Source organism: Centruroides vittatus, unplaced genomic scaffold (assembly GCF_030686945.1).
Source record: "Centruroides vittatus isolate TY-2023 unplaced genomic scaffold, ASM3068694v2 contig_426, whole genome shotgun sequence".
In the NCBI taxonomy this organism is placed as follows: domain Eukaryota; kingdom Metazoa; phylum Arthropoda; class Arachnida; order Scorpiones; family Buthidae; genus Centruroides; species Centruroides vittatus.
This window is the reverse complement of record NW_027122232.1, coordinates 629,696-657,531: the sequence shown is the minus strand read 5'-3', so window position 1 is coordinate 657,531 and position 27,836 is coordinate 629,696. Positions and strand designations below refer to the sequence as shown.

At 31.1% G+C, this 27,836-nt stretch overlaps 1 protein-coding gene across 1 annotated transcript; it reads right to left on the bottom strand.

Annotated features, from left to right (window-relative positions):
* Positions 1-309: 309 nt before the first annotated feature.
* On the bottom strand, positions 310-27,836 carry LOC136976885 (neprilysin-1-like). Its single transcript, XM_067272257.1, has 21 exons — positions 27,710-27,836; positions 27,481-27,573; positions 27,346-27,399; positions 27,113-27,274; positions 26,281-26,361; positions 25,990-26,195; positions 19,859-20,053; positions 19,182-19,271; positions 18,864-18,994; positions 18,561-18,783; positions 12,427-12,525; positions 12,236-12,313; positions 12,052-12,161; positions 6,965-7,023; positions 6,809-6,860; positions 6,671-6,738; positions 4,160-4,288; positions 2,414-2,479; positions 1,871-1,975; positions 563-639; positions 310-482 (listed from the first exon to the last, which is right to left on the bottom strand). The coding sequence occupies exons 2-17, from the start codon at positions 27,551-27,553 to the stop codon at positions 4,179-4,181; spliced, it is 1,791 nt and encodes a 596-aa protein (XP_067128358.1). The 5' UTR covers positions 27,554-27,573; positions 27,710-27,836; the 3' UTR covers positions 310-482; positions 563-639; positions 1,871-1,975; positions 2,414-2,479; positions 4,160-4,178.

Below are 27,836 nucleotides of genomic sequence, written 5' to 3'. Positions count from 1 at the left end.
CCTTTCTATTTCTTTCTTTTTTTTTCCTCTCTTTTTTTTGGAACGTTCTGAAAACGTTTTTCCGAACATTAGAACGTTTGAAAAATGTCATTTTAATTCACAATTAAGTTGAAAAAGAATATATGTATTTGAAATAAATTATTTTTAATACTTCTTACATTATTCTACCTTTTCCCAAACTAATGTTATAAAAATGAAAATCTTATCTTATTTATCAGTCAATCGTCATATTTCTATTTCTATTTATTATTGAAATACTCTTCCTCTGACATTTAAAAATAATTATAAATATAAGTATATAGAATGATGTTCAAACGAAAGGAAATTAAATTTTAATTTTAAATGAGCAACATATACAGAAAAACAAATAGGTTTTGTTTCTTCACCAAAGTAGGCACTTTTCGTCTCTATACATTTTCTTCCCTTGAGTACAATTAAAGGCTTCATGAAAGTCCTTATTGTTAGAGAGGGTACCCAACACCCTAAAAGTTTATTTAAGATCATTCTTTTAATTTTAATTTTTTAAAATTTATTATACAAAATTATTTCTGTTTCATCTTACCTATATTTTGATGGGCAATGAGGGTCGTACTGAACCATATGCTCAAAAACATCTTCGTACTCATTTGAACACCAAACCTACAATTTCAAAACTTAACTACTTAATTACATATAGTAAATGATAATTATTTTATTATTAGTTTACTTTATCAAAGAATGTATAATATATTTACAGTAAAAACCTTTGAAAATATCTACAGATATAATTTTGTTACTTAAGATATTTTCATAAGAAATGTAATAAATAAATGAATATAAGATTATTATAAAATTAAATTATTAATTTTGCTCTATTGCTAGATTGTTCTATTCTAAGAATTAGGAATAAAAAAGAATTAAAGAATTTTAATTAATAAAAGTGAAATGTAGTTATTTGTAGATCTACTAATTAAACTGGAGATTTGTTCACTAAGCATCAATTTTAAATGATGCTTGTTAAGATGTAGTTATGTGGTATATCTTTCCTTACATATATTTCTTTACATATGTTATAAGGACTAGGCAGATCGTGTGTGCTCATATAAATTTTTAAAAGTTTCTCCTCTATCATCAAATTATGCTTTTAAAAAGTTACTTTTAAATTTGTAAAATTTAAATTAGATTTAATACAAAAGTGTACAATTAATAAAATCATCACTACTTACATCAAAATACATCAAAACTTGGATAATTCGAAGTAAAGGACCACAAAAAAAATTCGAATTAAGCAAGTTTGAATATTGGCGTGCAAATAAAATGCAATACTGTAAAAGTAAAGTAACATACAATTTACTACAGTATTTTTTACATTTGGGCTAAAATACAGTACAAATACTGTATTACATTATACACAGTACCTGTTTATAGACCTAATATAATGTTTCATGCAGTACAGTACTTTTTTCACGGTTTTTTAAAAACGCTTGAATATTGGATTGTTTTTTAAATGTATTTTACTTGTTAAAGTGAATTTCTCAAAGCTTCACTTTCGTTTTCCTGCCCTTTGGCAGAAAGTTTTAAAGCTGAAAAGCAAATTTTTAAGTAAGTTTAAACTGAGAAAGGCTCTGAATGCTATACTCTGAAATTTCCAAATCAACATTACCCACATTATTGCCTAAACATACATTTTATTTAAGCCTAAATATTACAAGTGATTTTTCGTAAATTTCTCACAATTTTACTTCGAATTAACTAAAAATAGTACGAATTAAAGAAGAATTTTTAACATTAATTCTGTAGGAAATTTAAAGAAGAAATGTTCGAATTAAAAGCGTCCGAATTATCCAAGTTCTACCGGATTTACCTTACGTTTTTATATTATATTACTTACATATGCGTATGCTATAAAAAATAACTGGTCTCTTGTGAAATTTAAATGAGGCAATTTTTTATTATTATTATGATTTTTGTGTTCTTTTATGTATTTCTTGTATGCCTGTAAAATAAAATAATTATTCTCATCAGATATAATTAAAAGAATCTTTAACTGAAAAATAAAATATTAAAATTAATGAAAATAAATAAATTAAAAAGTTTTAATCTCGATTTATTTCATTATTTTCATTTTATACATTGAAAAAGTAATTAGATAATACGATGAGGGCGCTAATCATCAACAAAATGTCAGTTTGGTTGGAATAGTGCACAATTTGACGTCACTACGTCAACTTTACACTGAAAGAATCTAAAGAATAAAACTAAATTTATATAAAAACTGTGTCCCGTCCCAACCAATCGAACAGACCAAAGAATCAAAAAACTTTTTAAAACAAATTTTTTTGATATTTTTTGAATTTTTAATATTCAAAATATTAATTTATATTTATAATAAAGACAAACAAATTTAAATAAGATTTATATAAAATATACGTACTCTAAAAGCTTCTCGAACTCCACCATTGTCGGCGATGTTTTCTCCAAGAGTATTTCTACCATTCAGCTTAAAATATATATGCATATTATTAATATAATGTATATAATAAAAAAGCAATTTTATTTTTTTTATACATTTTATAAACGTGATATAGTTCTACTACTATTAAAAACTTTTATTGTTTAAATTTATTAAATTTTATTAAGCTATCGCGAATATTAATTAAATAGCCTATAAAAATAGTTTAGTAATTCATAATAAAATGATTGGATAAAATTTAGATGTTAATAAAATAAATTTAGTTCTTTCACCTCGGCTCAAATCGAAATAACATGTATAAAAATAATTATATTTTCAAGCCGAAACATTTTATTTTTTCTTTATTTATTTTTCTTTTATCGTGACAAGTTTTGTAATTTTACTATGCCACGCAAGAGAAATATGCAGTAAACAAACACAAATATATATTATTGATATTAACATCAGTTATTTATAAGTTATGTTGATTTGTAGTGAAAGGTAATTATTTATGAAATAATGTAGCAACGCATCATAACACGAATACTTGAATTATTATGACGCTTTGCAATCTACTGTAAATATCATCACAAAATATAAACGTTAAAAATTCTGCTTTAAATAATTAATTATATATAAATGTTTATTATTTATTCTAATTGTCACGTTAGTAACTCTTACTTTTATGATGGATGCAATTATACAGTTGCCTATTTATTATTATTATTATTATTACGTTGGGTTTATCGGGTTATACTCGGTTGATACTGGCTATGCCGGACCAGAGTCAAGGCATAGCAACCAAAACAAAACTAAAATAAAATAAGTGTGTCAATGTCAGTGTCTGTATTCAGGAATTTCCTAACAATGTGGCATGTATTCAATATGGTGGCCTTCTGTAGTGTGATGTATGTGTTTCAATTCAATTGTAATGTGCCCAGGCTTTTGTGTAGTGTGTGTGGTATGACACCTGTAGAGGAGAGAACGACAGGTACAATAAGCATCCTATCCATCCTCCACAGATGCCTTATTTCCTGGGCGAGTTCTGTGTACTTGCTGACTTTTTCAGTGCATGTATTTTGTATATTGTGAGTGTTTGGAATGGATATGTCTATAATGTATGTGATTTTATTGTGTTTGTCAATGAATGTGATGTCTGGTCTGTTGTGATAAATTAATTAATTATTATTATTATGCGAAGAAGATAATATAAAAATTAAATAATCAATAATATGAAAAATATGAAATTGTAATATTTTATTTAATTCAGTTCTATATAGGATATAAATAATAATTAATTTTATGCATATTTTTCTTTAGTTATTATTGTGCCATTTTCAATGCAGTTTTTCTTTTTTATTAAACCTTCTTTATTTTAAAATTTATTAAATAAATATTTAAATGCACGCAACATAAATTATGCATGAAACATTTTAAAAGAACAACGGAAAACAAAATGTAAAAATTGATTACTGCTTACGACTTGAATGAGACTGAAGAACATTGCATGGAATAAATGATATATATATATATATAATATTTTATATCAAATTTGATATTATTCATTATTTAATTTTGATATTCACTTTTGAATTATATATAGCGAAGAAATGATTATATCTGAGAAGTTATATCTAATTAAAAAAATAATACTAACAATTTCATATCTTCAAAAAGATTTTACGTTAAAAAGAAATAATTAAAGGTATTCATTCATGTTATTTTTACTTTTAATCCAGGTATCGGTTCATAATTTTCGTACTGGTTTATGAAACATTCGGATTTTTTTCTTGAATTTCCTTTTTACATTAGGGGTCCACCAATTTCTTAAATTTCCAAATTCATCGAATAAACTTCCTAGAAAGATATAATTCAAAATATTACGTATACATGTATGATTATACAATATGTCTAATATTAAAGTTATTTTTATCCAAGTAATAAAAATGAATAAATAATGTTAGTTCTAATTTAACAATAATTTATATTAATTAAAAACGCAAGAAGCAAATTACAGTGTAGAATGTTGCAATTAAACAAGAGATTGAAATGAAATTTTAAAATTTTGCTTTTGTTCTTTTATACTGCTTCTGACTACATTATAATAAGATTTAGAGGGAAACCAATCCGGACACTTAAGGTTTTAACGATTGTAAAATAGTAAATAGACAGAGATGTTTGACATTGAACAAGTTTATTTTTTAATTACTCGACAGCACATTTATTTCTAAAGTACCAAAAAGTAAACACATCAAGTGTTATTTACGATATATAAAAACATTCTTTTTGGTCATTATTATTATTATATCGAGGAACACGAATTAGTGTATAATAAAATGTTACAGTAACCCAGTTATACGATTATATATTATTCTGTCGGCCGATTACTATACACTATGTTCTGAAAACCGCGACACGGATTACATACAGACTGGAAAAGTTGGCCCGCAGGTCCAACTTCTGCCGTCGCAGGTCTCACCACTGCTCTAATGTTTAAAGTTTTATTGTATCACCAGTATTAAAGTATATAATAATAATATATTTAATAATAAGTTTAGCTTATGACTCAGAACACCATACATATAGGGTTCATCGGAAACATTAGGTTTAATCTGTACCAATTTAAAAATAACAGCTTAATCTTTGTTTATAATAAGTATTTATGCTGTCATTATGATAACGAAAACACTAATTTAATTGTAAAAAGCCAGTACCAAACTTGAAAAATTTTCTTTTTCAAGTGTAAAACCAAAATATAAATAAATAAATAAATAAAAATAAAAATAACGGTGGAAAGCAAACAAAGTTCACAATATATATATATATATTTTAACCACAATTACATAAAAACATTAGCTATTACACAACATTAAACAAAATTAAAATGCTACTTTCAAAACAAAACTTGTTAAAGAAACTATCTTAAATATCAATTATTAAAGAAAAGTTCCTTAGATTAAATTTTACAGTTTTTCCTTTATTTTAATCTCCTTCAAGTAAAACTTCTTTAATAATTGCTAATAATAACAAAAAAGTGAAAGCACACCAAGCAAACAGGCATATTGCTCATGTCTTGGTGTCAAGACCACAGCGCTATAAATTAGTTAACGGAGAGCAAGAAAGCTATCTCCTAAGCAAAGACATATGTAACAATAGAGTCACGCCTGTCATCTGTCTAGCACCTTACAGGAGAAAATTTTTGAATTAAAATAACATGACTTCCGGTTTGCATCGGAAGTTACATAGATGAAAGACAAGACCAGATATGGAAACTTCGGGACCTTCTACCCCATAAGGTTTCCGTATCTGGTCTCGTCTTTCATCTATCTAACTCCGTTCTCGAGATTAGGGAAAGCCAGGCGGACAGAACGACGGACAAAAAGACGGACGACAGTTGGAATTTATAGGTCTACAATTTTTTCAAATTGCAGCCCAATAAAAAATTAACACAATAATTAAAAATCTCAACATTTAATATGAGACTTGTTTAAGTACTAACTTGTGCTAACTTTTTTCCTATGTCTGATATACATCCATTCTAAAAATTATTATATTTATTACTTTTAGATATGTTGTTGTTTTAAGTTTACTATTTATAAATGCTGATAAGGTATATCTACATATATTCATCTATATTTTATATTTTTTATTTATTTTGCCTTCATTTTTCTTGTTTGCTTATCTTTTCACTTTACGTAGAATGCACCATAGAGATTTTGTGCAAAACTGTAAATATATATATATTTATAGTTTTGCACAAAATCTATATCAAAGTGATATATATCACTAGTTATTATCACTATATTATTAGCATTCGAAGTGATATATATCACTTCGAATGCTAATAATAATTTAAAAGCTACATGATTGTTAAAACATATTAGTTGTGATGTGTCAGTCAATTGAACGTTGGCTTGATGCATTGTCGTACTTCTATTAAGAGTAATAAAATTTGAAGCAGAATCTACTACTTTGACTTATTACGTTATACTACTTTTTTCGTCTTTTTAATCGTAAGTCTCTTCACAAGCATCTAAGGTTTTGTTGTATGCATCATTGATTCAGCTAGTCTGTACTCTGTAGTAAAGACAGTCAGATAGTGACATGTACTACATGACATATCGGGTCAATAAACCTTTAAACTTTCTATATCGACTTCTTGGACTTGAACCCTACTCTTGTAGAAACTAACGTCTCTATTTTTTCTAAAAACACACTATAAATGTTTTCCAATATTACCTTCGTCATCAAATGCATGCGTCATTTCGTGTCCAATTACGTTTCCAAATGATCCAAAGTTTATATAACTGTAATAATTCCTTTCAAAATTTTAGGATAAAAATATCACTTTTTTATAACTGAAATTTAAATACTCACACCGGGAGACCGTACTGATAAAATGGAAATTGTAACATTGCAGCTGATAGAACTAAAAATAATAAAAATAAAATAAAAATATTTATATTAGATATTAAAATTTATAATAGTCATATGCATTTTTATTCAGTTTTGTAATCAAACAAAATTACTTACATAAACCATTTGCATTTGCGTTATAATATGCATTAACATTAATAGGCGATGTTGCCCAACTGCAATATTAATTCTCAATTAATGTAAATAAATAATTAAATTTAATGTTTTTTCAGTCTTTCTGCTCTGTGCGCACTAAGAGAGACTTTTTACAGGCCCATTACAGGTTCAGTCAAGCCTACAATGGGGCAGTCGGGTAGTGTAGAACAGAGCCCAACATATCCGGGAAGACTTCCGAAAAAATTCCTGGGATTTTCGACTCGTTCGGAATCGATCCCGAGTCCTCTAGGCTAATGCCCCATCACCTAGGCCATCGGCCCTATATTAAACATCATATAAAAACTGACACCGAATTGCTTGCGAATTGCAGAAGGTGCGGTATATATTTTTAAATACTTGGTTAAAAATTTTTTTTGCTTTCAAGTTTTGAGTTCACAAAACTACTTTTGAAAAATTAAACTGAATATTCTTTAATTAGAAGCAATTAATAAATATAAATCGAATAAAAAATCCGAACTAAATCGGAAATTAAATCAACTAATTATAATACCATTGGCTGTATTAATTAAGTAGACTCAACAGTAACAGAGAGGTTGAGTATTTTTCAGATGAACATCATCTACCGAAGCGCTACATCGAAACATGTTGAGTAAATTGACATTATGTTTAGTAATTGACTTCGCTTACACCATCTTCGGATAGGGATAACTGATCAAAGATGGTTGCACCAACACAACAAGTATATTTTATTTACGAATGTGAAGGTGTGCATTACAGTAATAATTCACTTACAACTGCCCACGAGTGGCCGAGTGGATAAAATCACTGAACACTGGTAGTTAGTTGGTCGTAGGTTTGCGTCTCGCCAACGGGCTGGCTACGTGCAGTTTTCTAGGTTTTCTTCACGTATATAACACCTAAATAGGGACCAGTTTTCCATAAAAGACCTCCTGGGAGCATTTCCCCTTCAGCAGCTCGCCTGTGTTGCGTTGTCGTAACCAAACAACCAAACCAAATCTTACACACAACTGTCAACAACTAAAAATAAAGATAAATTGAATTTGCTTAGAATATTTTTTAAGTTTGTAGAAGCAAGCAGAAGCTACTGTAACGCAACCAACCGCTCGCATCGACATATAATTCATCGTTCAACAGATACAGTATATCTCTTTCAAGCATGATGTGACTCGCAAGTCTCAATTTCTTTAAGTGATTGTAATAGAAATATTTATGTAATGTCTATGGTTATAGAACCTATTGAGATTAATAAGTTTTATGTTGTTATTTATTTTCTCAGTAGGCAGGAGGATATATAATTTAGATATTAGCGAGGTTGAGGCCGAAGTTTTAAACGCGAAAACGTGTACGTCGGACGTTCAGCGCCGCTTTCCTGTAAGCCTAGAAGTTCGACAATGGCGTTTGGAAAGTCAGTGGAATCATGCTCGACATTCCAAACGCCATTGTCAAACTTCCAGGCTTACAGGAAAGCGGCCGACGTACACGTTTTCGCGTTTAAAACTTCGACCTCAACCTCGCTATTTTTTAGTTTGTTTCCACAGTATGTACAGTAAATGGCTGCATGCTTATAATTTTTTTTTACATTTTAGTTGGAACTTTTGCTCATAAATAGGTAAAGATATTTTTCTTATAAGTACCAAAATACCATAACTATTGATATAAGCATATAATTAAACTTTTAGAATGTTAAATATTTTTTCAACTGACTTATTTACTGAAAACGCTAATGTTTATTTTTTCGGACTTAACAGTAAAAATGGCTTCATTCAGAATGGTAGGTACTGTACCATCGACTGCAATGGCTTATCCAGCATTTTCAAAATATGGATGCTGCTCAAGGAGATTCGGGGGAACCAAAGCATATGGCCGGAGAATGTTACTCAATTACCTCACAGTTACTTTAGTTACCTAATATTACCTAATTGATGTCGTGAGATATACGCTGTTTTAAAATAAAAAATTTATAGGCTTTTAATAACAAAACTCATTGTTTTGGTATTGAGGAGTGTTGTACCATTATAGTGCTTATGGTGAATCCCTGCATGTGAAGAGTGGTTCATTGATCTTCTGATGTTAGATTTTAATAATTACGTTAGAGATAATAGAAAATTTTTCACTCAATCGGACGGAATCTTTATATGCTTAAAATTGGACCAAACTAGCTGATTTATTAAGAACACAATGGACAAAATTAATTACAACTTTAAAGATGTAGTATTTTATAAAAGATATGCTGATGACTGTTTAGTAATTTATTATTCTTTTTTAAATAATATAATTGAAACATCAGCTTTGCTATAGAGACAGAAGAAAATAATCAAACTCATTTTTTAGACTTGTCTATTTTTAGAAAAATTAATTCACTGAGTTTTAGGAATTACACGAAACCCTGTAATATTAAGAAAATTATGGACTATTATTCTAAAGCTCCGATGTACATGAAAAATAATGTTTTTATTATGTATATGTATAAGAAAAATTAAAATGAGAACTAGCAACTATGAGAAACAAACTAAAAGAAATAATAGAAAACGGCAATATCTTTAATTTAAATAGCTACCCTAAACTAATTAACAATTAGCTTAAAAACTTAACATTTAATTATTAATAGTAGCTGTAGTAAAGTAATTTGGTCTAGAGGTAGACTTTAAGCGCCATCTCTTGATAAATATAATAATTATAATTAAATTAATATTTTAATAATTTAGAAATCTCTGAAAGAAAATATATGAATAATCAATATGGTTATATCTAAATTAATAGTTCTGGAACGAAGGTCGGACAGAGATCCAAGTAGCGTAACTGGCAACGCGACCGCACGGTAATTAGGTTCAAGCACCACTTCGGGCCAATTCTTTTCTTTCAGAACCTTTTAAATTAATTATTAAAATATTAATTTAATTATAATTATTAAATTTATCAAGAGATGACGCTTCTAGGTCAAATTACTTGACATTTAATTATTAATAGTAGCATTAATACAGCTCGATCTAATTCGGCAATTGTTTGGTTTTAATAATCGGGTTTTTAGATGTTTATATTTGTAAAAACTTTACAATGAATAAACAAATTTCTACTAAAAAAGAGATTTATATTAAGGTTCCGTATATAAACAATGTATTTGAGACTTCAAAAAAATTTTTTAAACCATTTAATATTATTTTAGCACTAAACCTTCATAACACAATAAATAGTTAAATAATAATTTTGATAATACAAAAAATGAGATAGATTTGTTATGCGATATTGTATATCAAATCGCTTGCAGTTGCCAACTGTCTTATTATGTCGAAAAACAGGGAAATAATTAAAAATGTGATTGATAAAACACATTTGCGCAATAAATTAACTATACAAATATCGCATCGCTAGCCGTCGTGTCAATGCCGGTTGCCAAATCTTACTAAATAGTGTTCAGACTTTATTAAAAGAAAGAATTGTCACTAAAAAAAATTACACAAATACTTAAAATTTTCTGGAATTTTTGTACTTTTTAAAATAAGTTTAATTGATGAATTAATTTTAAGTGAAATCTGGCAATATGCGTTAATCTAACTGGAAGAGTCCATTAAACAAAACCAGTATTTAACACTTTACACAATACTTCGACAAACGTACAGAAAAGAATCATTGAGTATGGTTTTATGCACTTATCTTTATAACTTAGGCTACACATGATTTTATTTGTTCTTTTAAATTTTCATCGGAAAAATTTGGAAAGGAATTATGAAAAACATTTTTTAGAACTCTTTCCACCCTGTGGGCAGTAAGAGGACCTCCAATAGCAAGTCAGGCCGGATTTTTATAGGTTTATTATTGGGTTCGGCCAGGCCGGATGGTGAGGGACGGGAACCTACATTATCCAAACGGACCACCCGCTGAAAAATCCCTGGGAATTTTTCGAGCCGTGGGGATTTGATTCCGGGTCCTCCAGAGCTGTAGGCTCCCACCTTGACCGCTCGGCCATCCGGCCTATGAAAAACATCTATTAAATTGTGGGAAAATGTTAACTGTGGTTTTTAAAAACAGGATTTTAAATTGTTACGGGTCAGTGTTTTATATCTTAAATTTTTGCTTTTAATTGTCAATGTCAGCTGTATACATTACATTGTTCGTGGCCTGAAAGAGGAAATGGTTTTTTTTTTCCTATCCGGAAATCAATTGCCGCTGTATGTTTATTTAGTTATGGCAACGCAACACTTGGGCGATCTGCCTAGGGGGATACTTTCAGGGAGGTCTTTTTAAGGGAAACTGGCCCCTATTTATGCGTCACAGACGTGGAGAAACCAGGAAAACTCCACGTGGCTAGCCTCTCCGAGCGAGGCGCGGACCTCGACTGAACTCCCAGTGTTCAGGGAACGGCCAATTGCCGCTGTAACAAGCGTAATTAAAGTGTTTTGAACGAATCGTTCTTTGTCTCCTGATTAAAACAAACTACATAAAACGAAAGTTATTAGTCTTAGCGGAGATAATCCTTTGAAAAATCTCCTCAAATGTTCATTCTTTGAAAATTTTCTGGAATTGCTTGTCTAGTTTCGAACTGTAACTTATCAAGAATAGACATAGCAAATATCGAACCTATTTGTGGGACTGATCGACTGATAATGCTTACAAAAAAGACTCTCTCAGTCCGATAGAACAAAAAGGATTTTAAAAAATGTTTAGCTGAAACACAGATTTGTTGAACTCTTTTAAATAATTGCTTTCAATCGTCAGTAATTTGAAAATAACACAAAAAAATTTGTAGCATATATTGAATTGTTAAAACAATTCAACATAATAAATGATTAAATGAGACAGCATTGTAATTAATATCAACCTTTGAGATTCACTTTTATGACTTATATTCTATAAAATATCAAAAATAAAATTAAAATAATAAAATTTTAAAAATTATTTTTGAAAAATCAAAGATCTGAGAATAGAGATAAAATTCTCATTTTTTCGGAATAATAATTAAAAAATTAATTTTGCCATTACAGATATATGGGATTTAGTTTCCCATATAATACATATATCTCAAATATTCATTTTAGAAATAATATATGTAATTAGAAAGTTTATTTTACTCAGAATTTCTGTCGAAGTTAAGAGTTAATTTTAGTAATTCCTTCTTCACCATGAATTGAAGAATATTAATGGAACTTTCGAGAAAATCATCTTCGGTAATATTTCCCAGCTATTTGTTAAATTACAGAAAATATGAGTATAATACATTAATAGTTTAGTCACGTTAATTCATTTCTAAATTACCATTTCGTAATAGCTATGTATTTTATCGTCATCTACTATCCATGATGGATAACCGATAATCGGTATCATATGTTTTAACTATAAATAAAAATTTATAATCAATATTTATATCGACTTGTTTATACTTTAATTGAAATATATTATTAGTATATAAATATAATTTACAATATTTTTAAGTAAAACGAATTTACCTTTCGCAGTGCTACAGATTTTGTTTGATAATCTATCCACTCGGATTCTTTTATTATATCTTTAAATGCATATTTTACTTCTTTCACCATTTCTAGAATCTATAATAGATGCACAATAATAATAATTATTTCCACAGTTAAGTAACGGATGTTCTAAAAAATAAAATATTTTTACATTCTATTTAAATTACATATTATTCACGTTAAATTTTAAGTGTGAACATTCTGGGACGAAGAGATACTGAAATGGTGTATTTAATAATTTGGAATAAAAATATTCTAGTGGAACGAGCAATTATTTATTGTGAGATTGTCACAATGCTGAGCTGCAATTTTTAATCATATTTTTAATTTATTTAATTTAAAATATATGCTCTCAACCTCAAATTAGTACGGTAGTGTCTTACCCCTATACATCATACTTTTCCGTTAGCAATGGAGTCGTGCCTCTTCTATTAACTGCTTTCAGAGGAAAAGTTTTGAATTGAAATAATGTGATTTCCAGTTTGCATCGGAAGTTCGTATATGGAATCGGGGCTTCATGCCCCTAAGGTTTCCGTACCTTTTATCTATCTAACTACTTACTTGAGATTAAGGAAAGACAGACGGACAGACAGCAACAGGTATTATGCATGTCGACAATAAATTAAAAATCGTTTTAAAGAACGTGCATCAGGTGTTTAAACGAATTTTTGTAAGAAACAATTTTGTTAACACTGTGTAATAATAAACATTGTTTAGCCAACAGATGGGGGACACCAGCCCGAAACGCATATTGGCACAATTGGTTTAAAGACTGTAAAGCACGTAGGAGAATGAAGTAGATGTGAAAAAATCTGGTATCTGTATTTTATCCATGTACTGTATATCTTTGATCTGTAATTGGAGAGTGGTGCTATCAACTTAAATAAAGGTTTCTTCCAGCTCATTTTTACACTGTGAAAAAAAGACTGCTCCTCATTGTGTTTAAAGTCAGTTCACATACGCTGAATACTGCGACTATAGACGAAATTATTAAAATATTTTAACTTGTAATTGAAAGGTACAGGTATTAGGCCGGATGGCCGAGCGGTCAAGGTGGCAGCCTACCGCTCTGGGGGACCCGGGATCGAATCCGAACGGGTCGAATGATCCCCAGGAATTTTTCGGGGGTGGTCCGTTCGGATATGTCGGGCCCCGTCCCTCACCACCCGGTCGTCCCATTGTGGGCCTGGCCGAACCCATAATGGGCCTACTAAAAGAGGCCCTCTTAGTGCCCACAGGGCGGAAAGAGTTACAAAAGAAAAAAAAAAAGGTATAGGTATTAAGTGAAAATAATGAGGTAACATACGGAAATGGATATGCGCTATAGATCTATATATGTAAATTGCAACACGATTTCTAAAATGTGTTATGGAAATAAATTTATGAGAGAAAATTGCGTAGATGACTAGAAATGATTGAGAGAGAAAAATCTGAAAGGTTTAAAAATGTCTTAGAAGTAAGAACGACTATTTAATCATTATTTATTTTAAGAATGTCTAGAGATTGAATATAAAAAAACATTAAAAATTATTGACATCTTTATGGATTACTCGATCCACTTACACGTTGATTTATCATAACAGTCTACTTAATAGACAATTCAAACTTCTCAAAATTATTCTTGTTAGAAATAAGATTAAGAGGACGATTATAAAAAGAAAGTGAAGAAAACGAACTGAGGCAACAACGGAAAAAATTTAAATAGAGATTAGACAGAACGGGTAAAATAGGTTAAAATGGATTGACGATGTAAAGAAATAGTTATCATCAATACAGAAATTCCAGTCAACGAGTTGCGTAACTTCCAGGCTGTTAAAAAATAATTTTTACAGTATAATTTTAATTATAATAAATAAAATTGTGTGACGCTATCTGTTATGAGATTTTGTTATAAAAACTTTTATATTTTTAATTATTATAAAATGACAAAAGGCTTAATTTTGAGGGTAGTGACGAATTTCATTAAAAATTTTAAATGCTAATGACGAATAAAATTTTCATTAAGTCCAACTCCTCTGCACATATGACACGTGACCAGCCACTATTTTCCCGCTCCCTCGACCTTTATCCACCAGAATTTAATAGCATCAATGCCCCTTACCAAGCTACCATTTCAAATTTCGTTTCTCGATCATTACCCCACACTGAGATATTAAACGAAATAGACGCTAACACACATACACACACGGATTTTTTTCCGTTTATTTGACTTTTTAGTTTAAGGGTCTTAAATCGGGGAAATTTACAAAAACTTGGACAGTTAAATTTGACACGATTCGAATATTTTCCTGGCTGTTTTGTGTACATAAGAGCTGGGAAAGTAAAAGTCATTTAGGATTAATTGCCTTCAAAGTATATTTATCCATTTTTTGCTCCGACAAGAAATTTTTAAGTCTAATGGATGAGATTTCGAATTTATTTGATTTGATTTTCATTTTTGGGATTAATTCCTCCTCTTTATATACAAGGGTAAGTCAAAAAAGTGAGAATGAATTTATTACACATGAAATACTCGAAAACTCATCCAGGTCGATATCACCTTTTTCAAAGTTCCCATTGAATTGTATGCAGTTGGACCAATATGTCTGCCAATTCTGGAAGACGTGCAGGAACCTGGTCTGTTGAAATCGTTTTCAGAACTGTCTTCAACTTCTTCAGAACGGCCGTTGATGAGTCGAAACACTGGCCCCACAGCTATAATTCCAGATAAAGGATAAAAACAGTCTCACGGAGCAAGGTTCGGCTGTATACAGGGTATGGCACACATTCAATGTTTGATAGTTTGATACACATTCCCTGTGGCCAAAGAAGGCTAAGGTTCGTTCAGGTTGTTCGGTTTGTGGAAAAGATAATAATCATTTTCTTCTTTGATTACTGCGGAATGGTTTAGCAACATGAAGTACTTTTGCAACAACGATTACTGGGCAGTATCACATGACGGTTTTGAAAACCCTGACCAAACACATCCGACAAAAACATCCTGAGCTGCATCCGTATGGTTGGAACCTACATTACGATCATGCAAGCTCTCACGTGCTGAAGTTGTTGCTCAATACTTGGCCTGACAAAACGTCGAATGTTTGCAGAAGCCTCCATACATCCCGGACCATGCTCCGTGTGATTTTTTGTTCTCTTGTCTGAAGTTGGAGCTGTGGGACCAGAGTTTCGGCTCATCAGTGGACGTTTCGAAAAAGTTGGAGGAGGATCTGAAGATTTTGTCAAAAGATGGGTTCTAGCTAGGGTTTCTCATTTCCCGGTCTTTTGCTTGTCCCGGGATTCCGGGATAAAAGTGAACTGTTTCCCGGGATCCCGGGAAATCCCGGGACAAAATTAATTATTTTTAAGATATACAAAATACCATGAAATCAAATGATATAATTATTTTTCGTTTTTTAAAGTAATTTAATACGTTCTGCAACCTCCAAAATCATATTAGTAATGCTGTGTAAGATATACATTAAAATTACCTTTGAATTACGTAGAAATTTTCATAAATAGAAAAAATTTATTAAAGTTTGCTGGAAACTGCATACAACAACAAAAAATGACTTTGAATTGAGTTGAAAATTTAAAGAAAAATGAATTTAGATCAAACTTCTAACTTAAAAGGTAATTTTTGATTTTTCAAATAAAATATAATACAAAATATTGTAAATTTTTATAAGATTTTAAAAAGCAAAGATGGTCAATACTCCGATCACTCAATCTAATTCTTATTTTAGTAATGAAAAGTCTTGCTACCGAGAATGCCTTTTCCGATTCAATTGATGTGATTGGAATCGTGTTTAATGCATTTAAGAGAAGACAAATATTGTGTTTTTCACCTGTATCCTGAAAGATTTCTAGTTCGTTTTCGAGATTGTAGTACTTCTTTTGTTCCCTAGTATTCTTGATTTGTCTACCTCGACTATTTTAATAGAAACATCATAGCCCAATAATTCGGCAGTTCGTTTGTCTTTAATAATCAGATTATGAAGAAAAACTTCATACTTGCTGACTTCGTACTCGTTTGTATCCTTGCCCAATTTGCACAACTTGGTGTTACGCAGTCATTGAAGCTACTGGGCATGGTTAAAAATTAAGACAGCATAAGCACAATTATTCCAGATATTACTGGTAAAGAATTTTGAGAGTCCTGCCACAAATAAGCTACGTATTGATTATTGACCATTTGTGACGTGCCATAACGAGCAAAAATTTAAAAAAACTAATAAGTAGGTTTAAAATTAATAAATACAAATGCATTCTGACAGTTTATGAGTTAATTATACCTTCTATTTGCAAAATCTCCTGAACTTTAACACAAAATAAGAAAAAAGTGAATTTTTAAGAAACTTGCGGGATTTCCCGGGATAAGAAAAATTTTCCGGGATATTTCCCGGGTTAAAAAAACAACCGTTTGAGAAACCCTAGTTCTAGCACGTTTTCCAGGACAAGCAGATACGTTAATACACGTTCAGTACATACAACTGAATGGGAATTACTTTGAAAAAGGCCATATTATCCTGGATTCTGCCTAATGTATTTCATGAGTAGTAAATTCATTTTCACTTTTTTTGACTCGCCCTCTTAGTACTTAGATTAAGAAAATACTAAATAGTTAACCCGTTTTTATATACGTTATATAAATAATTTTTATTAAATACAGCGTTGTCCCTTCTATCCAAATTCCGTGTCCAAATTCCTGCTAAAATAAATAATGTTCTTTAGCGTTCATTGCAGTATCAAAACCAAATCAAATTCTAATGTTACAAATTTCTTCGAAGTGAATTTCTGAAAAATTCGAAAGTCGAGCTAGAAAATGTAGATACAGTGGAAAGGAGCAACTCCGTTCTTGGTGTCTAGTTTCGTTTGTTTCAGTGGCGTTGTATCTGTATTATACAGATGGGACAGTTTAGTGAATTTATCACAAAATTTCAGTGAAATCTTACAAGCCTATTACAATTCATTTCAGTAGATTTACTAACTCGTTTGTTTTCATTGTTGTTCTGTTTTACGCAGTAACACTTTAAGGTGAAATGTATAGTATACATATTTTCATTGCTATAAACTGCATACTAAAGAAAACGCAATTCAAATACAATTTATAATAGCAGATATTATAAAAACTTATTACGTACAATATTTTAGCATTATCTAATGAAAAATGATAAATTATTACCGTAAAGTATTTTAGCATAGATACTCAAAAAGTATGAGTTGTGGTTGATTTAAACTGTGTGCGTGCAAGAGGATGCTGTCGTTTGATACTACTTTTATCGACATCTAGCAGCAATTCGTATGTCATCGTCTGTTTTTGTGTTTTATGTGTTCTTGTTTTATGTGTGTAAAATATTTTTGCACCGGCGATTTTTTTAAATGTTAAGTGCAATTGAGTGAAGAAGGTGCATTATTGTTACAGCAGATCTTCAAAATTTGAATTGCCGTAACAAACAAACAATCGAATGAATATCGTTGGAAAGGTAAAGCGTGACTGAAAAGACCGCGTCAAAGTCGTGTTGACCATTTTTTTCTATTGTCGTGGTGTTATGTATCGCTGATTCCTTCCGACTGGCCAAACTGTTAACAAAAAATATTATTTGAGTGTTTTCCATCATTTGCACGAAGCAATTAGTAGAAAACGATTCGACTTGATGCGAGAAAACATGGATTTAGCTCCGCGATAAAGCACCTGCTCACGATGCTGTTTTTTTTTTTTTTTTTTGTGAATTTTTGGTGACTTGTTACTTTGTAAGTATTTGTGACATTTAAATGTGTTTCAAGTTTAATAGTTTTAATTAATAACATCGAAAACTAATATTGGGACAAATTACATGTTATTTGCACAAGACGCCGCTTCTGAAACAATACTTAATTTTGATTTATAATTTTAATTTATATAATTCTTTTGTGAAAATTTATGTAAATTAATTGATTTTCATTAATCTTTAAAATACAATAATTCAAAAATGTTTTCCTGTATGTATTATTACTACAAATAAAAATACAAAAAAAAATATATTTTATTTAAATAGAAGGAACTTGTTTTACTGATAAAAATAGTTTTAGAAATTATTAATGCCATTTTAATATAAAGATATTAAAGAAATAATAGTAAAATTAAAACTTACATCGTCTTTAATATCATGAGAAAAATGATTTTTCACGTAGATACTTCCTAAAGCATACTCTAATAGTATGTTGATTGTTTCTAAACAATACTCATGCAAAGGTTTTTCTCTCTCTGATCCTATTGGATTAGTCATCAGTCCATATTTATAGTCTCGAAAGGATTTTATTGTAAATGAACTAAATCTAAGCATAACTCTCCAACCGATGTAATTTGCAATTACTCTTTAACGAAATTTTTTAAAATATTAATGTGAATAAATAAATTTTTAAGTGTTATATTTATATTTTGATTTTATACTCACTTTTTATTGGTTTTTCCGATTAATTCACCTAATTTTTTCATATATTCTGGTACTGGTACTACAATTTCCATATCATCTGACACATTAAAGATATCTTCTAGAATTTTTCTTAAGTAAGAAGTGATATTAACCTGATAAAAGATAAGTTTCAGTAATTATTTTATATTTTAATTAACTTTTTCCCTCTAGCTTTTAAAAAAGAAGCGCTATAATTTTCCATAAAATTTTGGTTTTATAATGAATAGATTATTCCTTTTAAAAATTTAAAATTTTATTAAACAGAATTTATTTTTAAATAAAAGCATTAATGAGACTTACATTTGGTCCAAAAATTTCTTGCAACTCACGAACTGTCATTTTATTGTATAATTTTTCTTTATCTTTTCGTTCAACGTTGGATTTGCTAAACTGAAATAAATTTTAAATGACAAATTAATTAAAATGAAATTATCATTAACATTATAAAATGAGTATAAAAGATTAAATTTATTATAAATTATACAATATTAGCTTACATTATGTATCATACATATAATGTTTTATAATTAATTTTTTTCATTATATTATTACGTTCTAAGATAAAAGTCCGTATCCTATGGCTCAAAAATACTACAATATACAGACTTAAACGAAGGTAGAGTTACGATACTCCGATTCACAAACAGCTGAAAGAATATGACGACTTAATTTTCCAGCTTTGCCAAAAGAAGTAGGTCTGGTCTGGTTTCGTTCAAAATCACTAATTTCCGATTTTAAACGTACAGATCGTTTCTTATATCTTGGCTGGACAATGCGCGGTACTCGATTGAAGCTCTGGAAGTTTTATGAAGTTCGAGATCTCCTTTTTGGTAACGCACAATGACCTTGTCACAGATGTTTAACTAAGTAAACAGACTGTCCCTGTTATTGTGCATTTTTACAGTGCAGTGAAGTTCGTGAAACGAGCTGTACGTCTTCTAGAAATGTAATAACATCGAAAAATAAAAACAACTTACACTGGCCAAAGATGCTTCGAACTCAATCAATTCATTAATTTCTTTTTTTATCGTAAATATATCTTTCCACGAATGTAAACGATAAACAATATTGAATATTATCTCTCTGTAATAATCAATGTCTGTTCTTACTTTGCCACTGGAAGAAGTGTTCAGCAGTTCGTTCATTCCGATTCCCAAAGAAGATTGATCTATCTACAGAAAAAAAACAATTTTGATATTAAAATAGAACCAAAACATTCAGAATTAATTACTTGATTTCGATTAATCAGTATATTATACAGCAGAGGAGTCCGCAGAACATCTAAGGGAAGGAAAAGCTTGGAAACAAATAATTATCTTAATAAATTTTTATTTAACCTTTTGGATTTTTTTCCACAAGTAGATTATAGAATACAGCATTGCATCAATACAAAAAGACATACAAAGCGTCCCATGGTAGAAAATTACTTTTAAGATAATTATTTGTGGAATTTTTTACTTAACTTCAAGGGAGAACAAATGCTCCATTTGTCCTCTCTGCAAACGCCTTTGTTTTACAAATTTGGCAAGTTTATGTTGAATAGGTTTTACTATTTTTATTTTTAGACATTTGTACTCACTGAATGTAACTGTGTGTTATTTGATAAATATTACACAGTTACGTTCATTTTTATAATAAATCACTTTTTCACACGTAAAAAAAAAAGCTATTTATAGGTTTAATCCAAATTATTCCAGCAATTCCGCATAAAGATAAAAGTATTCGATACAAAACATGAGAACAGTTCGATTTCAGAAAGTTCTTGAATGTGTTTCCGAAAATTTGCGATAGGTATTGGAACACTAAGAATTATCAAACAGTCCTTGTGAGCTCACAAGACAGTGAAAAAAATAATAATAATTAGAGAACCAAGAACTAGTGTCTTGCTCTGTTATTTCAGATTCTTACCTAATCAGACTTATTACTCTGATGCGGTCAGAATTTAGCGAGAAGTTATAGAGGCGAAATATGTTTATTAAAGCAATCACAATTAAAAGTACTGTATGACGCGTTAATTTTTAGTTAAATGAGGCTGTTTTCTTTTTACATAGTATCGTTATTTTCTAAACTTTTTCGTTGATCGTTGATCGTCGAACGTCAGAAATGTTAGCAACGTTTTCATAATTTTTTAAAATATTTTTATGGACAAATAAAAGTAAAAACACGTTATTAATCGAAAATTTGTTCCAGCGGTTCGAGTTTGTTCAGTCGAGTACCGAACGATTTTTTTTTCCAGAATTTGTGTTCAAATATCGAATTTTTCGAGTTAGGAACAGTTCGAATACTGAAATACCGCCGTATTTCGTTTGTCATTTTACGAATGTTTGCTTACCTACGACTTAAAAAACTTAATAGCACTTACCTCAAAATGTTTAAATAAATTTTACTAAATACGAAGATTAATCTATAAAAACAAACCACGGTGACAGTCTTAAAGACTGAAAGCAACGACAACGACACCCGGTTGGTAGGAAAGCTAGGACAAGGAAGAAAAACCTTGCACAAGGAAGAAAAACCTTGCACTATCAATTTTCATTAAAGTAAACCTGACGAAAGGCACAAAATAGATTAAAAATTTAAATATTCTAAAATCCATGGCAAATTTGAAACAACACTCATGATTACTTGCATTAAAAAAATATCGAATAACGGAATTTGTACCTAAAAGTGTTGTAAACGTGCCCGTATTGTACGAAAGATACCTATAATTACTCTTACTTGTCTTTAGTTACGCAGAAGAAACTTTCAGATTTTGAATCTTCGGTTCCTTGTAAATATTTATTTTCTAAAGCTGGACATATTATTCTTCTTCTTTAATGCTGCCGAATGGCGTTTGCGACTTCATATTGATATAGTTCTCTGTCTTGCACTGTGTGTAGAATTTGTTCTGTTGTCATGTGAAGCCAGGTGTTGATGTTGTCTAGCCAGGCCATTTTCGGTCTACCTGGACGTTTCTTGCCTTCAATCCTGCCCTCCAGGATGAGTGGCGGTAGATGGTATTTTTGGTGGTTCCTAGTGATGTGGCCTAGGTATTTGCATTTCCTGCTGATGATGGTTCTGATCAGGTCCCGGTCCGTGTGCATGTTCTGCAGGACCTGTGCGTTGGTTATTTTGGCCGTCCACGGGATTTTCAGCATTCTTCGGTAGAGCCATATTTCGAAGGCCTGTAGCTTTTTTGTAGTGGCTGATGTTAGAGTCCATGTTTCTACAACATAGAGCAGGATTGGCCAGATGTAGCATTTCAATGTGCGTAATTTGAGCATGATGTTCAAGCTTCTGTCGGTAAGGAGTGTTTTCCATTTGGTGAATGCGTGCCTGGCTTGTTCGATTCTGCTCTTGATTTCGGCCTCGTGGTTCAGCTGGTCATCAATGAGTACTCCGAGATACTTGAAGCGGTGTACTTGCTCCAACTTTTCGTTTTTTAATTTGATCGTGATTTCGCTTGGAGTCCTGCTGACCTTCATCACCTTTGTTTTCTTTTTGTTGATTCGTAGCCCCCGTGCTTGGCTTTCTGTGTCCACTTCATTAAAGATGGTCGGTAAATCTTGTTCGGAATCCGCTATTAGTGCTGTGTCGTCGGCTTATCTTAAGTTATTGATGTATTGTCCGTTAACTTTTATGCCGATGTTCTTGTCGGCAAGTGTTTGGTCAAAAATCATTTCCGAATAGATGTTGAAAAGAATGGGAGATAATGGGCAGCCTTGCCGGACGCCTTTCTGTATTGGTGTTGGGTCTGTCAGGCCGTTGTCATAGCGGAGCCGGGCTGTTTGATTCCAGTAGAAAGTTGCGATGAAGTTGATATCTTTGTTTTCGAGCCCAAATTTTCTCAGTTGGTCAATTAGGAGGTCGTGGTCTACTGAGTCGAAGGCTTTCTCATAGTCAATAAAACATATGTATACTTCTTTTTGGTGTTCACAGCACCTCTGTAGCAATATTTGTAAGCAGAAAATTGCCTCTCTGGTGCCTAGTCCTCTGCAGAAGCCAAACTGTGTGTTTCTTAGTGCGTTTTCGCATTTGCATCGTATTCTTTGCTGAATCACCTTGAGGAAGACTTTTAGCACCTGGCTCATTAGATTGATCAGCCTGTAGTCTTCGCATTTTCGGCTGGTAGCCTTTTTTGGTAGGGCCACAAAGATTGATTGAAGCCAGTCGGATGGTATAACGTTGTTGTTGTAGATTTGATTGAACCATTTCGTTAGTTGCTGGATGTTGTTGTAGTCTAGTTGCTTCAGCAGTTCCACGTGAATCTGGTCAGGTCCACAGGCCTTGCCTGGCTTTGCTCTTCGGATGGCATGTTCCACTTCAGACGTTAGTATGTGGAGATTGTTTTCCTGCGCTTGTTGTTGCGTTTCTGCTGGTTTTCTGTTCGTGCCGAACAGATTGCATATATAGTTCTTCCAGGTGTCGAGTTTGGCTCGTTTGCTTAATATAGGTTGATTGTTGTCCATATATAAGCTTGGGATAGGAGCCAGTTTGTAGATGCTTCCCTCTTCTTTGAGCTTCTTGTGCAAGTTAAAGTTATCATGTTTCTTGATTAGGTCTTCGATTTCTGCACACTGCTCTTCCATCCATTTTTCCTTCGCCTTTCGGATTTCTTGTTTGATCTTTTGTTGTATTTCTGGTTGTTATTGCTTTTGAATGTTCTCCGCTCATCCATTAGATCTAGAATGTGCTGGGTCATCCACCGTTGTTTCTTTTTCGGTGTCTGATGTCCTAGCAGGGTTTCTGCTGTTTCATTGATGCACTGTTTAAGTGAACGCTCGAATGCTTGCACGTCTGTTGTTGCTACTTCGATCGATTGGATTGTAGTGTTGAGATGAAGCTGTAATCGTTGCCTGACGGTGTTGTTCTTCAGCTTTTCCAGATCGATTCTTTTTGTTGTGTTTGTGCGTTTTGCTGATCGTAGTTTAAGGCGTAGTGTTGCTGTTACTGGGGTGTGGTCTGATGATATATCAGCCCCAAGGTATGGTTTTGCCTTGAGGACACTTGATTTATATCTGGGGACATATTATTAAGTAATATATAAATAGGTTTAAGACCAAGCCGATACTTTTTTAAATGCAATTGTCAAGTATAAATATTTAAGTGGTCAATGTAAATATAAAACTGTTTATATCACTCTTACTCTTTTTTCCATTTTTCTCTCGTACAATATTTTTTTAAAAAGTCAATTAATAAATTAATTAATTTGTGTGTAACACTTGTTTTTAAACATCAACGCACATTCAATAGGCTGCAGTAAAATTACGAGTTCATAAATCGTCATTGCAACACCTATAACCACGAGGAAGGTGATGACATAATTGCAAGCCGTGGAAGTGAAATTATGATCTCATTCACCGGAAAAAAATTACTGTGGTTAAAATTTAACGATCACTGATCATATCGAAAAATTATGCAATTTCTCATCACTACTCCAGGCATTAGCTAGAGGAAAGACGTAACAAGTGCCATCTACAAAATTCTTAGAATTTGCCAAAATTCGACATTGTGTTACATGAAAATTAACAAAAATTAATTTGTAACAGCTACTTTTATAGACAACATAACCATAATTTTAAAATAAAAATTGAAAAGTTCTATGTTAGTCTAAGTTGAAGATTGTTAATGATAACTGGCTAGATGCTAATCGTAGGAAACAAGACAATTAAGATACATTCCGTGGGTACAGAGTTCTTGCACACATTTTCTCCTGTGTTACCACGTACAAAATTTGATGTTTGCAAGACGTCTTTGAAACATAAATCATTTATTGTTAATGATTTATGTTTCATCTACTAGGACTTCCATATATTAATAGGACTTATTATATTACATATTAGTATAACAAACATCGCGAAGCCCGATATGTATATAGAAACATCACCGAAGGATCGCCTAAATAATCGGGCTATAACTTCGCTTATTATATTACATAGAAATCCTTCATAGGCGAAGGATATGAGCAAGTTAAGTACAAAACGAGACATTGTCTCATCAATAGTTATTTTACGTAAGTATTAAGTGATTCTTAGCTGAATTCTGGAGGGCAACAACGTTCTTAACCATTATAGGATTCTAATACGTCATCGCATAAATATAACTTACAAGCATTAATTATATAATAACACTTTTTAAAATAAAAATTTCTTAACAATTACAGTGATGCCTCATATAACGTACTTAATCCGTTCCAGGTGCACGTCCGTTAAGTGAAACGTCCGTTATACGAAACGCATTTTCCCATAGAAATACATGTTAAAACATCTAATTCGTTCCGCAGCATAAAATAACCGCACTGTATCATAAAAAATGAACATGGGGTGCGTTATTTTATTCCTCCGCGTAACTCTGCGCGAGCGACATCCGTTTAAAAATTCCTGCGGAACGCGTTCCTAAATTCCGGTGGGAGTGCACGCCGTCAAACGGCAAAAACGGTCGCTTGTAGTAATTTACGGTGGAAAGCAACATGGCGTCTTCCGTGGCTCAGATAGTTTCGTTTCCGGTTCCATTACGTGGTTTTATGAATGAGAATTTATAAATTGTGAAAGCGCGAGTTAGCGCACGCGGTGATGTAAGTGTCTGTATGAATTTTTTTTCGAGGCTATTTTGAATGCTCTTTCAACAAATAATCCATTTTATAGTTAAATTTTACAATTGAGACCCTTCTTTTGCCTTTTAAAGCTCATATTTTAGAATTATAGATTCCTCCATCACGATACTATCGATAGTGCGGGCGCCGCCATCTTTCTTTCTTTCACTGTCGTTTCTAAATGCCTACAAACAGCAGCGCACTCCCGTAGTAGCAGAGACGCATTAAAGAACGCACCCATGGAGCAGTCACCAATTATGCCGGAAAGTCCGTTGTTCGCGGCCAGTCCGTTGCTCGAGTCACGTAACGGCCAAACAGAAAGTCCGTTGTTCGCAGCGTCCGTTATTCGAGGCGTACGTTATACGAGGCACCACGGTATATATATTTGAATATTATTTTTATAAATGATTAAGTTTTAAATATATTAATACTTTATAAGATTTTATAACAAATTATATTTACTGATCGCTTTACATTTTGGTGTTGAAAAGAATTTGAAAGCTTATCGTAAATTAATAAAACTAAAACAAGACTTACGTATAAAATATATTTTGATGTATTTTTTCTATCGGGAGCAACATATAAACTTAATATAAAAGTTTTAGCACCAAGATTTTTTGTTATCCAGACTAAAGAATTCAGCCAATCGTAATTATCTTGTAATCCGTAACCAAGAATAGGCCAACCACCGAGATTATTCAAAATTTTTCTAAGCTGTTTTATCCCCGAAGACTCTATATTTACTGATATATAAAGAGAAATATTGTTAAATTATTAATTTCAATGACATTATTTAACACTATTATTATTATTGTTATTCCAACTTACTTTCTCTCATGCAGCCTTTATATAAGTTATGAACTTTTTTCTCTATCTCTGATGTCGCTAAATTGAAGTACTCCAGCGATTCTAAACAAACACATTAAGCAAAGAATTTTGAAACGGTATCGGCATGAAAAAAGACTTGTCGTTAAAATACTTCCTAGTTATTTTGTTTAGTGATATGCTCGAATACTCGAGAAGGGGACTGGAGATTTTTCCCCGGCTCGTAGTGATTCTAAACCCCATAAAATTAACGTTATTTTTACTATCATAAAATAAATCTTTAAGATTTCTTTTATTAATAAAGAAACATTCTACTTGTTAAAAAAAGAAAAGCTTAATGAGGACCGATCTATCATCGGTCCCATATAATTCCTCCATGGTCCTGCTTCATTATAATGCATTTTTTTCGAAGATTTTGCGTTAAAAAATAAAAATAGATAGCCAAATTCTAGTGGAGTTTTCTTTTTGATTCATGCTTTTGTTGCTTTATATTGAAAAGTTTAATTTTACTTCATTACGATGAAAATGATTGTCAACATCGAAGTCTGGTGATATGGGTAAATTATTAGGAATGAAATCCATAACTGAGAAATAGACAATTTTGGTTTATTAGATGGACACTAGATATAGCTGTCCAACCAGTCTCAAACTTATAACAGTGTCAATATTTCAGCACTAAATGCAAAATGAAGATTGCGCTATTCAAATTCAATAGAATTTGTAAACGTATTTTATGGTAACACATACTTTGTCTCTTCACATAGGATTCGGACAATCAGAAAACATCCAAATTTTTATAAATTAAATACAAATTTAAGAAAGTAAACAAACTTACCGTGTAATTTTTCTAAAACATTGAAATATAATTTGGAAAACATGTCCCATTGAGATTTTCTAGTTGGAATTTTATGTTTTTCTTTCCATCCATAACATACGAAAGAATAAAAATCTTCACAAGGATCAAAACTTTTATTAATTGAAGCTGCATAAATTTTTGCTAAAATAATCAATTCACACATTATTTATTTAATAAAACCCGAAATTCAGATAAATTATTATAACGATTACCGATATTTTCACACTCGGAAGTTAAACAATATTCGCTATCATCTATACCGTTTGCTGTAGTGAGAAGAAAATTTATTAGAAATGTTATTATAAAGTTATAAAAATCATTTGAATTATTATTGATTAGATACAAACATAACTGTTGAGGAAAGCAGGCCATTGTTAAGGAAGAATAAAATAGGAGAAAAGATGCAAACGTTATAAACATTTTCTGTAATTTTATATTATCTGAAAACATTTTTAATAATAATTATTTCATTTAAAAAATGTAAAGATTATATATTTTTTACTCATGCTACTAAACTATATCTAGAAATGATTATAAATATAAATTTTCTTAATTCAAATCATTTAAAACACTTACTACTTTGTTGTAAATGAGCAATATTCTTAGGGTTCCCAATTAGAATTAATAATGTGCTGTAATGTGCTTCTTTACGATTTATAATTATAATAACTTAATTAGAAAGTTTATATCTGTAATGTCTGTT